Source organism: Dromiciops gliroides, chromosome 5 (genome assembly GCF_019393635.1).
Source record: "Dromiciops gliroides isolate mDroGli1 chromosome 5, mDroGli1.pri, whole genome shotgun sequence".
Lineage (NCBI taxonomy): Eukaryota > Metazoa > Chordata > Mammalia > Microbiotheria > Microbiotheriidae > Dromiciops > Dromiciops gliroides.
In genome coordinates, this window is record NC_057865.1 from 97,080,383 (window position 1) to 97,096,714 (window position 16,332).

General features: G+C 35.7%; 1 protein-coding gene across 1 annotated transcript in view; it reads right to left on the minus strand.

Annotated features, from left to right (window-relative positions):
- Positions 1–16,332, minus strand: part of CNTNAP2 (contactin associated protein 2) — a 2,668,322-nt gene that overhangs the window by 1,472,943 nt on the left and 1,179,047 nt on the right. Inside the window, exon 8 of the mRNA XM_043968036.1 lies at positions 13,683–13,947. Within this exon, the coding sequence (XP_043823971.1) occupies positions 13,683–13,947 (265 nt within the window). The remainder of the gene's footprint in view (positions 1–13,682; positions 13,948–16,332) is intronic.

A 16,332-nucleotide genomic window follows, 5' to 3' on the forward strand; every position in this document is an offset into this window, starting at 1 on the left:
AGAAACACGATTTTAGATTCCATCTCCAATTCCAGTGTTCCATCCATTGCACCATGCTGCATCTCCTTCATGTTTTGCTGAGGTAGAATTCTAAATGCATTTCTCCATGAAAATCACCTTGAGACTCTAAAGGTTTTTTTTTGTCTGATATGTTTTGCACAACTGCACATGTATAACATGTTGAATTGCTTGAATTCTTGGGAGGGGTAGGGACGGAGGAAGAGAATTTGGAACACAAAGTTATAAAATCGATGTTAAACTTGTTTCTCCATGTAAAGTGGGGAAAATGCTAAACAAATAGATAAATAAATCCATAAATCTAGAATGCTCCAAAAAAAGAAAATAATCTTGAGACATGGTAGCTAAGAATCACTGAAATAATATTTCTATACATTAGCTATATGGTGGTTTAATTAGGTTTCTTTGGGGCTAGACCTGAAACCTAAGCATCATTTATGACACATTCTCCTAAAAAGCATTCCCAAACACATTTAGGACTATAGTCTGCTCAAAGCTTGGAATGGCTTATTTTTCATAAGCTTCTGATATAATAATATAAGTACTGTGAAAAGTGATGATAGAACTATAGATAGAAATATAGCTGTATAGCATAGCTATAATTATAGTGGGAAAAGGGGACCTTGTGGCCACTCAACCCATTATAGAAGAAAGATTTAATATTCCATTTATCTAGAGCCAAAGCATTAAAAATCAATACAAACACAGGTTAAATTACTTCCTGTCACCGCAACTATCCTACTTCCTAAAACAACCAAAACCAACCAGATGAATGCATGAATAAATTAGTTTTCAATTAATTTTGTTAAATTTCAAGCAGAAACAGTTTTGATTCTAATTTTGACTTAATCCCCAAACTGTACAATCTTGAACAGATTGATAACTAAAATTTTCATCATTATTTTTTTGAGTTTCAAAGTTTATAGATTTTTACTTGTGCTTTTAAAAAAAAGAACAATTCTGACTACTATTCACAAAGTGAACTTAGAGGCAATGGTCTATGAATGTGATCTCCACAGGACAGTGATACTTATGACCTAAAATGACTACCAATATCAAATGGTAATTTGGTTTGATTATTTTGTTATATATTAGAAAGGAATAGCAACTTCTACATAGCAGATTTATACTTTCATATGCAATCATCTTTTTTAAAGTTTAATATGTTACAGGAATGCTTGTTTTATTACATAAATTAAAAATAAAATAAAAAAAACATGTATCAATCACATTAAATATTTTAAGCACTTTGCTTGGGTCTGGGAATAACAGTTCTTGCCCTCAAAGCTTTTACATTCTATTTGTAGAAAATAAAATGTACATAGATAGGTAAATATAAAATATACAACATGTAAATTTCAGAAATAGTAATTTAGGTGGGATGGGGAGAGCTCTAGTAAATGGTAAAGCCTTTTACTAGAAGTGGTACTTGAGGTGAATCCTGAGAGTGATTAGGATTTCAAGGGGTCCAGATGAGGAGAGGAACCATTCCTGTTATGCATTACATGTTGGACAAGGGGATGCTCTGCATGGGGAATAGCAAGTAAACTGGTCTAGTGGGAATAAACAAAAACCATTTGAGAAAATGTGAAATGAGTGAGATATGTTTGGAAATAGAAATCTGAGCAAGACTATGGAGAGTATTACAGGCCAAATGGAGAAATTCATTTTTTACCCTGGAGGCAATAAGGAGCCATTGAAGATTTTCTGAGTAGGTAAGGGAGGTGACAAGACTCATACTTTAGGAATATTAGTATGTCCACTGTGTGAAGAATTAATTGGAAGGGAGAATGGGAGAATAATTAGGAGACTATTACAAAAATCCCCCCAAAAAGTTATAATGGTGTAATATAGGAGGGAGGTTATTTGAGTAGAGAAAAAGGGAATTAACAAAATACAAAAAAAAGTCAAATTAATAATACTTAGATATGAGTGGAAGAAAAGTGGGAAGAGATAAGGTCACCTCAAGTTGTTTATAGGTGACTTGAAGCCTCAGTCTCTTTTTCTGATTAGGAAACTATGTGGCCTTTGTCTAAAGGAATATTATTTACGGATACTTCTATGTTTTCAAGTGATTAATATAGGAGAAAACTGGAATTTATTAGAAGATTCTTGTTTACAGAATACTGAAATAGGGATTGGGGGAGATCAAAAGTTGAGATAAAAATACATGTCCCTAACTTCATGGCCCATAGACGAATGACTTAGAATACAAAATAATACATTATAAGGTTATGAGAGAAGTATGAACAAAGTACAGTATGAATTCTGGGGTGTGGGGGAGAGGTTATAAATGAAAGGAAGTATCACAGAAGGCTTTGCAGAGGGAGGCACACTTAGCTTGGCTTTGAAGCCTGTTTACAATTCAAAAGGCAGAGGAGGGATTCTCTTCCAGACATAAGAAAGAGCGTGAACCAAGGAAGACATGCACAGAAGTCCAGAGTGTGTATGGGAGCCGGTATATATTTTGACTGGAAGATTAATTATGTGGAGGAGAGGGGTAAGAGATAAGGCTGGAAAGGTAGAAGGACAAGAAAATGTCATAATGGAAAGAGTATTAAACTTAGAGTCAGGAAGACCTGGTCTCAAATCTTGCTTCTGAAACTTACTAGCTGTGTTACCTTGAGAAAATTAAATTCTCTTTGAGCCTCAATTTCCTCATCCATGAAATGAGAGGGATGGACATTCCTGTTAATGGTGGGCCTGACTCCTTCAGACAAACCAAATAAATCATCAAGAAATAGCAAGGACAGCAACACATCCAAGGACTTAGTGCCAGAGAATCCTTTGACAATCTGCTGAAGCCTAACACTACCATGGTTTGTTGCCTACATTCATAATTGAAGGATCTGCTAAATTTCAGTTAGAGGTTACTGAAAAAAAAAAGTCACTTTTCCCCCATCCAAGCTCATAAGCCTGCAAAATCTATCCACAGATAAGAACACCTGCTCTAGGAAAATGGTTTCCAAACTTTAAAAATACCATTCCACTATCTGTAAAACAAACAAACAAATAAACAAAAAACAAACAAAAAATAAGCATATAATCCCATTATGTATATGTATCCAAAGGAAAGAAATACATTGTTGGATATACTTACTAAACCATGATACAGAGTTTTATTCACCAATTATATAAATGATATTGCAATTATGAAATATAGCTAGTATATTTCTATCTTCCCTTATAATTGTTCTTACAAGCCAGTTTGAAGTTGTTGTTGCATATTAGCAAATTAATCCAAAACCAGTGGAAACGCTTAATTTGGAAGACTTTTAAAAATAAAAGTATTTTATCATTTTCCAGTTACATGTAGAGATAGCTTTCAACATTTATTTATATAATATTTCCAATTTCAATTTTTTCTCCCTTCCCCCCTCCCCTAGACAGAAGGTAATCTGATACAGGTTATATATATATATATATATATATGTGTGTGTGTGTGTGTGTGTATGTATATATATATGTATGTATGTATGTATGTACGTATGTACGTATGTATGTATATAACCTCAAAAAAGAAAAACAACAGCACCAAGAACAAAAGAAATAGTATGATCCAATCAGCATCCGTATCCACAGTTCCTTTATTTGGAGAACCTTTTCCATCCTGTGTCCTTTGAAACTTTCTTGTACTTTTGGATTGGTGAGAAGAATCTAGTCTATCACAGTTGATCAACACATAATGTTGATGATACTGTGTACAATATTCTTCAGGTTCTGCTCATCTCACTCATCATCAGTTTATGCAAGTAATTTGGAAGATTTTTTTTAAACACATCAGAGAAAATTTATTTATTAGTGCTTTAAGTGTGCAGAAATGAGAATTTTTAAAGTTGGAACAATACACATCATTTTCCAGACCTTGGAGAGAATAAGTATTCAGGAAGAAAGGGGGGATAAATATTGTCAAATGTAACAAACAGGAAAAAAAAGATAAAGACTGAGAAAAGATCATCAGATCTGGTGATTAAGAGAACATTGTTAATTTAGGAAAGAGACGTTTCAGGGGAGTGAGAAGTCAAAAAGAATAAGAGGACCAAAATCTTAAGAGATTGGAATAATGGTGCTGTTCTGTACAGGAATGCTGAGGTTCACAAGAGGGGTGGGTTTGGCAAACAACAACATAATGTAATGAGGAAATCTGTTCCATATAACAATCCATCCATATTCATCTCATGCTACTTCTTTCTAGCTACTAGAATTTTTAAAAACAATTCATGAGAGGGATCTCATCCACTCAGAATGATCCACAGAGCAATCAGTTCTTTGTAACTTCATTAGGGAAGCCCCCAGAGACCAGTTGCAGAAAAAAGCAGGAGACAGTAGTGTTGAGCTATAATGGGTGAAGAGGAAGGAGAGTTTGTTTTGGAGACACTGATGAGCATGGTGAAGGTATTCAGTCTCTGAATGGTTGATTATGCATTTCTTGGGGTCAGGCCAGGTGTAGAGCACTTTGCAGACCACTGCTTTAGGACAAAGTCCAAATGGGCAATAAAAAAGTCATTGTAGGATGACCTAAAGACTGGGATTACATGAGTTCTGCTACAAAAATTGCATTGCCCCTTCAGAGCCTGTGTCAGAAAAAGAACACAAGTGTGGTGACACAGGTGGATGACAGGATAACGAAGGGATTGAGGGGATTGGAAAAGCAAGTGGTAGTGGGAATTGAATGAACAGCACAGACTCCATCTTGTGACTCAATTCTGCAGCAGCTCAGCTACTTTTTTATTCTCTCAAGGGTATTGTCCAATTTCTGTCTTGTGAGAAAACTTGATTGCATTGTTTGATCTTAACCCTGAATGACTGAGAAAATGGACCACCTCATTATTACCTAGAGATCCCTAAATGATGATTTAGATTATGCTGACTAGAAACCTAGTCTAAAGACTGAGGTAAGGAGTTTTTTCACAATTATACATCTCAAGCAACCCATGTCTTATCTGAAAACTGGCCCCATATTGATCAATGAGTTATTTTTTCCTCAAGTGTCTTTGATTGAATATAGACACTTGGGGAAAGTGAGATACCTCTTTCTGTGATTTCAGGGAATTACACTTCTCTTCTTCCCAACTTAGAAAGTCCCTAATCTTTTCTCCAAATAGATATCGTATTTTCTAATTTTATATCCTGATTTTCTGTTTTCTTTTAAATAATTGGCCCTATTTGTATAATTGTTTTTAATGTATAAAAATCTATCTCCTACATTTGAGGTCCAAAGCTAATGTTGAAGACATCTGGTCCTGGGGTGTTCAGCAATTGGTATGCATTGCTTCATAAATAGATATATTTGGAAGCTCAAACCTGTGTTTACTCAGTCATTTCATCTTTCATTGCCACAAGGGCCCTCACTGAAGATGAGAATGAAATAATGACTTTCTGATGACTTTAGATCCTCACAGTCATGAAAATGGCACCAGCCCAAACCTACTTTAAAGCAAAAGTTTAAATATCTGTGTCTAATAGCCAAGTCTTTTCAGGAGAGTTTGGTTTCCTTCTTTTCAATTGAAACATTAAAAAAAAACTTGGTTGCTTTTTAATAACCTTAGTTTCTTGGTAATACTTGTCTTTATATCCTTTAAGTTGGTTATGCATTTATCAAGAGAAGAAGCTGTTCACAGTACAGATTGGGAATAGAGTGGATATTTGACTAGTTCTACAGTCTAGGAAGTTAAGAAGACATAGGGCTTACAGCGAGAGGGAAGACAGTAGAGGCAATGTAAAACTGGCTCCGGAAATTTGGTCTTTGCTACCTTGGTCAATCCTATTATCCCTCATCTTCCTCTTATTTCTGGTTGCTGTGCATCATTAGAATTACTGTTTATATATCCCTATATGTATTGAGATTCCACTTTTTTTTTTCTTTTCAACTTTAACAAGTTAAGCACAACTATTATCATGTTACAATGTGGATGAGAAAGATTCACCACCAGCCCCTTCACCAATTTCTGCCTACATCGAGATCTTAAGTGACTGGACCTGGGAATTTGTCACTCAATTCACCAAGAACATTAGTTGTTGCTGTGTAACATTTTTTCCATAATTGTCTAAGTTGCAATATCTCTATGACCTTGTGAAAATGTGCCCTGCCAACCCAGTCTCAAGCTTATGAAAACACCAATTAATGGGAAACAGGAAGACTTTTTTTTTTGAGGAAGACATTTTTTAAACCCCTGAATAAGCCAGTAATTCCATTTCTGGCTCCATTTAAAAATAATCAGGTTCAATAATTTAGTTTATTCTGTTGTTAGATACTTCCCACAGTCACATCCATGGGAAGTACAGTGTTTTTCATGTAAATCATAATAATTTCCATTTTCTGACACTTTAGGGGTAACAGAACACATGACATTAATTATCTTATTGTTTCCTTATAGACTTTTAAAAAATAATTAATTAATTAATTTTTTTTTTTGGTGAGGCAATTGGGGTTAAGTGACTTGCCCAGGTCACACAGCTAGTAAGTATCAAGTGTCTGAGGTCAGATTTGAACTCAGGTCCTCCTGAATCCAGGACCGGTGCTCTATCCATTGCACCACCTAGCTGCCCCTTTACAGATGTTTTATGAAATAAATCCTGTGCTTAGAGAAACTGGGTAGACTGTTGGACTTGGAGTGAGGAAGACCTGAGTTTAAATATTGCCACTTTTTTTTTTTCAGTGAGGCAACTGGGGTTAAGTGACTTGCCCAGGGTCACACAGCTAGTACAGGTTAAGTGTCTGAGGCTGGATTTGAACTCAGGTTCTCCTGACTCCAGGGCTGGCGCTCTATCCATTGCGCCACCTAGCTGCCGCTATTGCCACTTATTAATTGTGTAAATCCTGGGCAAGTCACTTAAATCTCAGCCTCAGTTTACTCTTCTCCAAAATGGAAATATTTATTAAACCTCACTTCCAAGGTTTTTGTGAGACTGAAGAGAGATCACATATTTGAGTTGTTCAGGTGCTCAATAATTTTTCTTCAGTAGTGTCTGACACTTTGTGACCCCATTTAAAGTTTCCTTGACAGATATTGGAATAGTTTGCCATTTCCTTCTCCAGAGCATATTTGAAGTGTTTTGCAATACTTAAAATATTACATGAATGTTAATTGCTACATTGTTTACAAAGATAGTGAGTCTAAGAGAGGTTAAATGACTTGCCTAGCATTACACAGCTATTATTAAGTGTCTGAGGTGGAATTTGAATGAATATCTTCCTAACTAAATATAACTATGGGTTTACCATTCTTTTCTTAGGGAAAGGGATAAATTCATGTCTGTTGATTTTATTTGAACTGAATTAGATATATAAACAGATGCCTTGGTTTTACCATGGCTATGTATACAATGAAATTATTTGGAAGGGGAAAGAGAGAAAACCAAAGCACTAAGAATCTCAGTCATTTATTTTGGGATAAATAGTCACTTCTAAACTCCATGTGACTACCTTCATTATTATGGATAAATCCTAATTTGAATCCTAAACAGATGCTGAGAACTACAATTATTCATTTGAGATTAATTCTTTTGTTTGCTACCCACACTAGAGGGATGATGCCAAAGCTAATGAATACCAGGACTTGTCAAAGTGGAGACAATTCTCCACACCTCTGTGATGAAGATAGAGGAAATATTTCTTCCCTCAGGCATCAAGAGCTCTCCCAAAGACAATGCCACTTTCAGAAAGAATGACATGCCATTTGTCCTTGACATCAGGAGACATGCACAAAAAATGCAGTGAAGTTAATAGTACAATAAGTTAGAGGAAGAATATGCTAGCTGGCCTTCGTTATATTGAGATATGTAAAGGGTGACAATGTCTCTTTACTGTCAGAACAAGAATTTCTACATCAATAAATGACAAATAATACTTATTTATAACCCTAATTATTGTCGCACTGGGACTATTTCTATGTTGACATTGTGAAGCAAACTACTACAATATATACAAAGATGTGATGTGAAGTGCAGAAGCAGAGGGTGCATTCTGTAAAATAATTGACTTTTTCAATTTTGAAATCCATTATAAAAATATTTATCTTTGTGGGAGCAAAAGTGCCTTAGCTTATGGATCATAGATTCAGATCTAGACTTGGAAGGAACCTCAAAGGTTAAAACATCCAACCTTCTCATTTTACATATCCAGAAACGGAGTCCTAGGGATTCTAATCACTATTAAAAGGCCAAATGAGAAATAAACCTCAGAAGTCAGTCAGTTCCCTTTGTCAGGAGGACACAGAAACAAAGCATGGTGGGTGAGTTCTAAACATTTGTTGTTCATTTGTTCAGTTGTGTTGGACCCTTCATTATCTCATGGATCATAGCACCCCAGACCCTTCTGTCCTATACTATCTTATAAAGTCTGTGGAAGATCACGTTCATCGTTTTCATGAAACTATCCATCTCATCCTTAGCTACTCCCTTCACCTTTTGCCTTCAATATTTCCCAACATCAGAGTATTTTCCAATGAGTCATATATTCTCATCACATGGCTGAACAATTTAAGTTTCAACTTCAGTATTTGTTCTTCTAATGAGTAGCCTGGATTTCTTCCTTTCTTTCTTTCTCTTTCTTTCCCTCCCTTCCTCCCTTCCTTCCTTCCTTCCTTCCTTCCTTCCTTCCTTCCTTCCTTCCTTCCTTCCTTCCTTCCTTCCTTCCTTCCTTCCTTCCTTCCTTTCCTCTCTCTCTCTCTCTCTCTCTCTCTCTCTCTCTTTCTTTCTTTTTTTCAGGGCAATGGGGGTTAAGTGACTTGCCCAGGGTCACACAGCTAGTAAGTGTTAAGTGTCTGAGGCTGAATTTGAACTCAGGTCCTCCTGAATCCAAGGCCAGTGCTTTATCCACTGCGCCACCTAGCTGCCCCGTATATTCTTTTCTTTTCTTTTTCTGAATTTCTTAAAGTGCTGACTGATATGATTTCCAGGGACTCTTAAAAGTCTTCTACAGCACCACAATTCAAAAGCAGTTTTAAAGTAAAAATTGGAAAGATTAGCCTCTGAAAATTTATGAAGGAGAGAATTATCTCAAACTGGAGAAAAATCCCATTTTTATTATAGGATAGAGTCTTTCAAATGAAAACTTGCTATACTTGACTTTTATTTCTAGCAAAACTCTAGAAGGTATTATTAAAAGGATTGTCTTGTCAACATTTAGAAATAAAAGAAGTAATTACAAAGATCCAGTATGGCTTAAACAATAATGTTTCATGCTAATTTTAACAATATGTAATAAGGTATATGGGGTATTCAAGGAGGACTAGCACCTCTGGAAGGAGAACTTGCTGAGACCTTTTCAGGGCTACTCATAAACTCTCACCTTTGGCTCCAAGAAGCTGTAGCAGGCACGGAAGCCACATCCTGGTAAATTGTCTCTGCAGACAGGATAAACCAGGTTGAGGCTAATCAACAAGTCTCAAACCCATCCAAGAGTTAAGGGAATGACTACCCCAAGTATGTGAAGACTTCCTCCAGCAGAAGGAGCAGATGAAAACAATTTGTTCCAACAGCCAAGAAAGCAGTTGGAGCAGGAACTGTGGGAGTTCTTAGATCTTTGTCAGACATCAAAGATGGCAAGGTCATCCAGTATTTAGGACCATTATCAGTAGTCTTGACTTCTGTCTTACCATCTGCCTTCAATGACCCTGAAAGAGAGTGAGGCTGACTACTTTGTGCAATTCTGCCTTACTTAAATCTGATTCCAGCACAAGTCATCACTCTTTGATGTCATTGATCTACTTCAAAAATAAAGGCCAATCATTACCACCATCACCACCAAAAATAACAATATTTCATAGTTACAAGAAGGTTCTCTGGATGCAAATTTTATGGAAACCTGGACCTGCAGAAAAGTCAGATAGAATTGATTGTGAATTGTTTTAAAGGAAAATAAAATTTTTCTGAAAAAAAAATTACCTGTTTTGCTGTGCTTGGTGATATAAATAAATGGATGATTAACAATGAATTGATCTCTGTGTTACATAAGCCACAAGCCTAGAACCACTACAGAATCAATATCATCTTCTGGTATTTCTAACAGCCTCTGTGGATAACATTGGACAAAGCTATTCCCTTAGTCTCTGACAGCTCTGAGAAAATACTTTTGTTTTCAAAGACATTTTTCATCCTGTGGTTCTCCACACCTGTCTTGTGTTTGATAATCTTTTCCACCTTAAAGATGGGAAAAGAGGTTTTACTTTGGCACTGGCCATTTTTCTTGAGTTGGTCCACTGGTGCCATATTTGTGCCAAATTCTTTTCATCCTTTACCTGGAAAGGGGAACCATTCTCCATATCTCTGGGTAGAATGATGAGGGTGCTCACATGCATAATTTGGAAGAGAAGCTCAGAATTTTATAGTTTTAGTCTTTCATGGAGCTCTGAGAAAATATAGCTTCTGTACTTAAAACCTGAATTGGCTTAGCTCAACTTTTTTGATTCTGAAAGGACATTTTTGTCCTTAAATATATTTATGTTTTTCAAAGTTTATGACAGGTAAGTCAGAGCAATGCCAGAAGTATATCATGCCCTAATTTCAACACATTATCACAAAGTTTCTCATACTATATTTGTGAAGGAGTTGGAGACAAGTAAGCCAAATGGGTGGTGGTAGATGTATTTATACAAGATGTCTCAAAATTTTTAGCACAGTTTTGAGCTTTAAGAAGTTTATAAGCATAAATGCCACAAATAAAAAAATAACATTTGAAACATTACTTACTTTTAAAAAAAATCAATATTTTCTTTTTTTAAAAAAGGGAAACAGTCTGGTATTATCTCTTTGTTTTTATGTTTTTGTTTTTGTTTTGTTTTGTTTTGTTTTGGGGGGGACAATGAGGTTTAAGTGACTTGCCCAGGATCACACAGCTAGCAAGTGTCAAGCGTCTGAGGCCAGATGTGAATGCAGGTCCTCCTGAATCCAGGGCCAGTGCTTTATCCATTGTTCGACCTAGACGCCCCCCAAAATAAATATTTTCTTAATATGATTCAACATAACCAGTATCAGATGCTATACACATCACTCTAGTCAATTTCTGAACTTTGTAAAAAAATCATATTTGCTGCTTATTGACTGAAAGGATTGAATGTGGAATCCCGGGCTTAAGATTATCCAAAGAATGAGAGTTCCAATGCACATGTATCAGCTTTGCTATATGGAGATCAACTGGGTGACTAAGGTGACTAAACAAGAGGTGACAAGAGGGAATAGAAGGTTGGCAGAGGTGGAGGGATTTGCTTTGACAAGAAAATTGGCAACCTCATTCTAGGATTCAAGAAAGAAACAAGAGAAGATAGATGAGGACATAAAGAGATATAATATGGATAAGAGGAGTTGATAGAGCTCCTGGGAGAATGACTCAGTCTTCTCATAAAAAAAAAATGGGAGACAAGGTCATCTGTCTAGACAGTGAAGAATAGAGTTAAAGATTTGAGGATAGTTGAGGTTTTAAATAGATTTTTTTGGGAAATGTGATAGGGAGTTAGGAAATGAATCAAATTATGATTGTGCAGCAGTGACATCTCAAATGAGGTAAAAGGGAATGAATTTGAAGAGGACCTAGTTATTAGGATTTTAGAATTTCCTCTAAAAATAACGAGTGGAAAAGATAGATGGAGAATCTAAGGTAAATGATCATCACGGAAAGAAAAGTCAAAAGTCAAGGTGTCATGGAATTCAAACAGGAGACAAAGTACATCACTGAAATGTCTGATCATACTATCAAGACTTTGAAAGGCATAAAGCAAATCCAGAATGTAGGTAATAGATTAAGTGAACAGGAACATGAAATCAAGATGAATCCAAAGATTAGGTTCAGAAAAAGTAAGGTTATTGGAAATATAGAAAGAAACAATGCAGTAGTTAGAGAGAAAAATTTCAGAGTTCAAAGTTTTTGGCCTCAAAAATCACATATGAGTAGTTCAATATAATTTCCCCAATGCATACTGAGTGTCAACTGTAAAACACAGTGCTAGTTAATGGAAGAAGTTTGGATAAGACATCATCTGGCTTCATATACATTATATTCTGGTAAGAGAATAGGATACATAGATAATTTTATTACAGGAACAATACATGGCAAATATATTAGAGAAAAAATAAATGAAACAATGACTTTATATTTTTTTGTTTATTTCAGCCCTTACAGCTATATAATCTTCTTCTACTCACAATTATTAATAGGTATATTTAAGAGATGGAAAGAGAAATAAGAAAAAATTTCCTATTTACCTAATATAAATTTCCATTCTGATTAATTTTCATTCTGTAGATTAGTGGTCATTCTGGTCTTTCAAGTTGTCCTCAGGGATTTAGCAAAAAAAAAAAAAAACAACAACCCATTTCTCTAGATTTTACACAATAGAAAGAATTTACGCTTGTAATTTTTTCATATTTTAGTATTAAAGAAATAAGACTTTGTTTAATCTACTGAGTGATTTGCTTTTATCCAATGACATTCTTAGTCAAGTTACATAAACATTACATATGACACTAACAAGATAGACCCTCCTCTCCCAAACCTTAACTGCAAAGAGGAACCTTTCCATTAGTGTAACCTAGAATTAGAGAATCAGAAATCCAGAGGCAACAGCAATAAAATCATCTGGTCCAGCCTTTCATTTCTAAATTTGCCTTCACTTAAATCACTGAAAGCACATGGTTGGTTGTCTCCTGAAAACTTGTTCAGGGAAAGATCGATAACCAATTTCAGGGTTAAACAATTCAGTACCTTGCTTAAACTTTCCTTGTTTCTAGAGAGAGCCACTTGTTACAGTTGAAAGTAATTTCCCTTTTAACTACATTTAGTGGAAATAAGAACATCATCTCATTTATTGCTTCTTTTTAAGAAAAACAATGTCCTGGGCATTCAACTGTACAGGGTGACACCAACATTTTTCCTATCCTACTTTGCCTAAATAATGATTCTATAATCTGTATCTCAGAAGTCATTTGTTTTTCCTTATACACATTTTCCATGCTGACTTCCTTCCTTCCTTCCTTCCTTCCTTCCTTCCTTCCTTCCTTCCTTCCTTCCTTCCTTCCTTCCTTCCTTCCTTCCTTCCTTCCTTCCTTCCTTCCTTCCTTCCTTCCTTCCTTCCTTTCTTCCTTCCTTCCTTCCTTCCTTCCTTCCTTCCTTCCTTTCTTTTGGAGTACCTACTTCTCTAATTTGACAATATTGAATTTTAGTCAATTTCTTTATTCTTCACTGACTAGCATCAGATACAACCTACAAAGACAGATAGATAGATAGATAGATAGATAGATAGACAGATAGATCAATAGACGCACTATATCTATATCTATATTTCTGTCCTAATTCAAATAGCATACTGTTATTAAAAGTTGGAAATATGTCCTTGTCCAGGAGCATTGAGTCAACTTTTATATCACGTGACCAGACACCTTTTTATCTTACTTGACATAAATATCTATACCTGTTAGCAAAATATTTACTCAGATAGATTGAAATACAGAAAGAAGAATATATGATCACAATGAGATGATCTTTTCTCGAAGAACACCAAGAGCAATTTAAAAAATGTATCTTGTTCTTTCAACTTACTATTCAATAGAAATAGTTATCCTCAAACCCTCCATTAATACAGGGTTATACCTACAGCAACAGTGACCACTAATGGTACTTCTACAAACTTCACATGGACAATTTTGACAGCAAATATGTTTTCACTTACCTGAGGAAATGTCAATTTGATTCTTTTTGTTTAACGTGATGTTGATACGGACACCAACTTTGCTCTCGGTGAGGTCAATCTCCACATTCCCTAAACCATCTGCAAAGTTGCTGAAGAGCAGAAGGCCACTGGGATTCCATGTCCTGAACTGAAAACTGACTGAAAATAGGTCCTGGTTGGGGCGACCCAGTACCTCCAGGTAACTTGTGGCATTGAAGAACACAGGAACTGTATGTGGCTCCACACAAGAAAAACTTAAATTCCCCTACAAAACAAAACAAAACCTATGTACCTACTGAAGATAACCAGTTCTCACAATCCAGTGGTATACTTGTGAATCCCCAATTTTAAACCAAAGCATGAACTTATTCTGTTTTTTTATTTTGTTTTTGTTTTGTGGGGCAATGAGGGTTAAGTGACTTGCCCAGGGTCACACAACTAGTAAGTGTCAAGTGTCTGAAGGTTGGATTTGAACTCAGGTCCTCCTGAATCCAAGAATGGTGCTTTATTCACTGCACCACCTAGCTGCCCCAGCATGAACTTATTCTAAACACCCACTTATATAATTGAGACCACGGCATGAAGATGGATTATTGAATATTCTTCATGGATTTACATTCTATGTTATCCATATCCCATTTAGAAGGCTATCAAGCCAAGCCATACAACATAGCCCCATTACTTGTAGGACAGGGAGAGAAGAGAGCATGTAATGCATTAGCATGACAAGTATGATCTGTATACCTTTGATGACTCTGTGTGTGTAGTGTGTGTGTGTGTGTGTGTGTGTGTGTGTGTGTGTGTGTGTGTGCGGATGTGTATGTGTGGGCATACAGTTGTCATTCTGTTGGAGGGAAGATATCAGATATACAACTGGAATCTTCATTTCTGATTCTTGATAAGTCTTTCCATGGTGACAGCATGATTAATAAACCCAGTGTGGAAGAATGAATGTCATTGCCCTCTATTGACCATTAGCTGGATTATAACAGATATGCTCATTAATACATCATTTACCGCTTTCTGATGAACAGAAAGAACAGCACTTTTGTTTCACTGTGTGGAAAGCTGACATTTTAGAGCAAGAATTCTTGTTTCACTTTTAGAACCAAGATGTATGAGGTCTTCCTTTGACACTGATCATCATTGTTAAAGCTATACCCCCTAACTCTTTTCCCGGGTTCATAGTGGTAGTTTCAAAAGCAATAAAGAATTGTGATACTGGAACTGTGGTGTAGGAGAAAACTGGATTTTGAACCAGATGTCATGGGTGTAAATTCAAGCTCTGAAACTCATGACCTGTGTGAATTTAGTTTAGCCACTTCATCTGTCTGTAAGCTGTCAACTTTCCTTTTATTCTACATAATGATTCAGTATGATGAAAAAATAATTTGGAGTATTTAATTATAAGAATTTAAATTGAAGAGAATTTGAGACTTTAAAAAAAAGAGAATTTGAGGAAAAAACAAATATTTGGAGACCTAGTCCTATTCCCTCATTTGGCAAGTGATAGAAATGGAGTTCAGTGACTTGGCAGATGCCACAGGAGAACCCAAGTTTCCTAATCACTTTTATTGTTCTCTTCTTATTGCTAAGGTTTTAAAAACTTATTTTTAACCTGATAAAACTACAAGTCATTATTCTAAAAAAGTCCCAAGCCTCACTCTACTTAGCCATAAACTAAGGAGGTTTTTTGTTTGTTTGTTTGTTTTTTAAAGAGAATTTCTTACTGTGGTAAATAGGTCATCAGGGAGATTTATTAACTCACTCAGATTACTAAAGGATCGGGAAGAGAATTATTCAAATCCCTGTTGGACTGAAATATAAAGATTCAATTACACTAAAGTTTTATTCTATAACATTGTGTTTGTTATTCATGCAACAAGACAAATTTATAGAAGACCCTATGTTATATCAGTTAGAACTGTAACTAGGGTGCGGAGGAACAGAACATTGCCACAGTGCACTGATAAATGAATGGAAGCAGCTATATATTATAGTGGTCATGTATTTTGCTATTATTATACTTCATGGACTGTTTCCTCACTGTAGAACATTTCTTCATAGTAGGTCCCCTAATCACAGTACTACTCTCATAGCCTGGTTTTCCTCACTACTTTCCTTCAACTTTCTCCTTATGGTTGAGGAGTTGATGACCAGTTACTATGTCCTTGGGGTATGGATTGGGATCTCTGGGGAGATGAGATACCCCTTTTCATATATGACTTCACCTGGACAGATTATCTTCCATGACACATCAGCTGATTTCTATGATTGCATTTGCCCAAAGTATAAGAATTAGAAGTTAAGGTTTTGATAACAATGCTTTTTTGGTGTCTCAATAAATAATCTTGCATAGATGAGGCAATTGGGTGGTTTAATTTCATTCCAAATCTTGCTTTTGAGGCAGCAATATTTTAGCACTGTTCCCATATATGCCACAGCTATATGTATGCTGCCCTGCTAATTTGAATAATATATATGGCCTAGAAAATGGGATTATGTTCAGACAGGCTGATAATAACTCACAAATTCAGGGTCTACACATAAAATAGTGAAAGAAGCAATTAAACCAATGATCTTTGCTAAGAGAGATTTTGATAGCTTGAGGGAAAAGTACAATCTTTTCTGAAATTATTTGGATAAATTG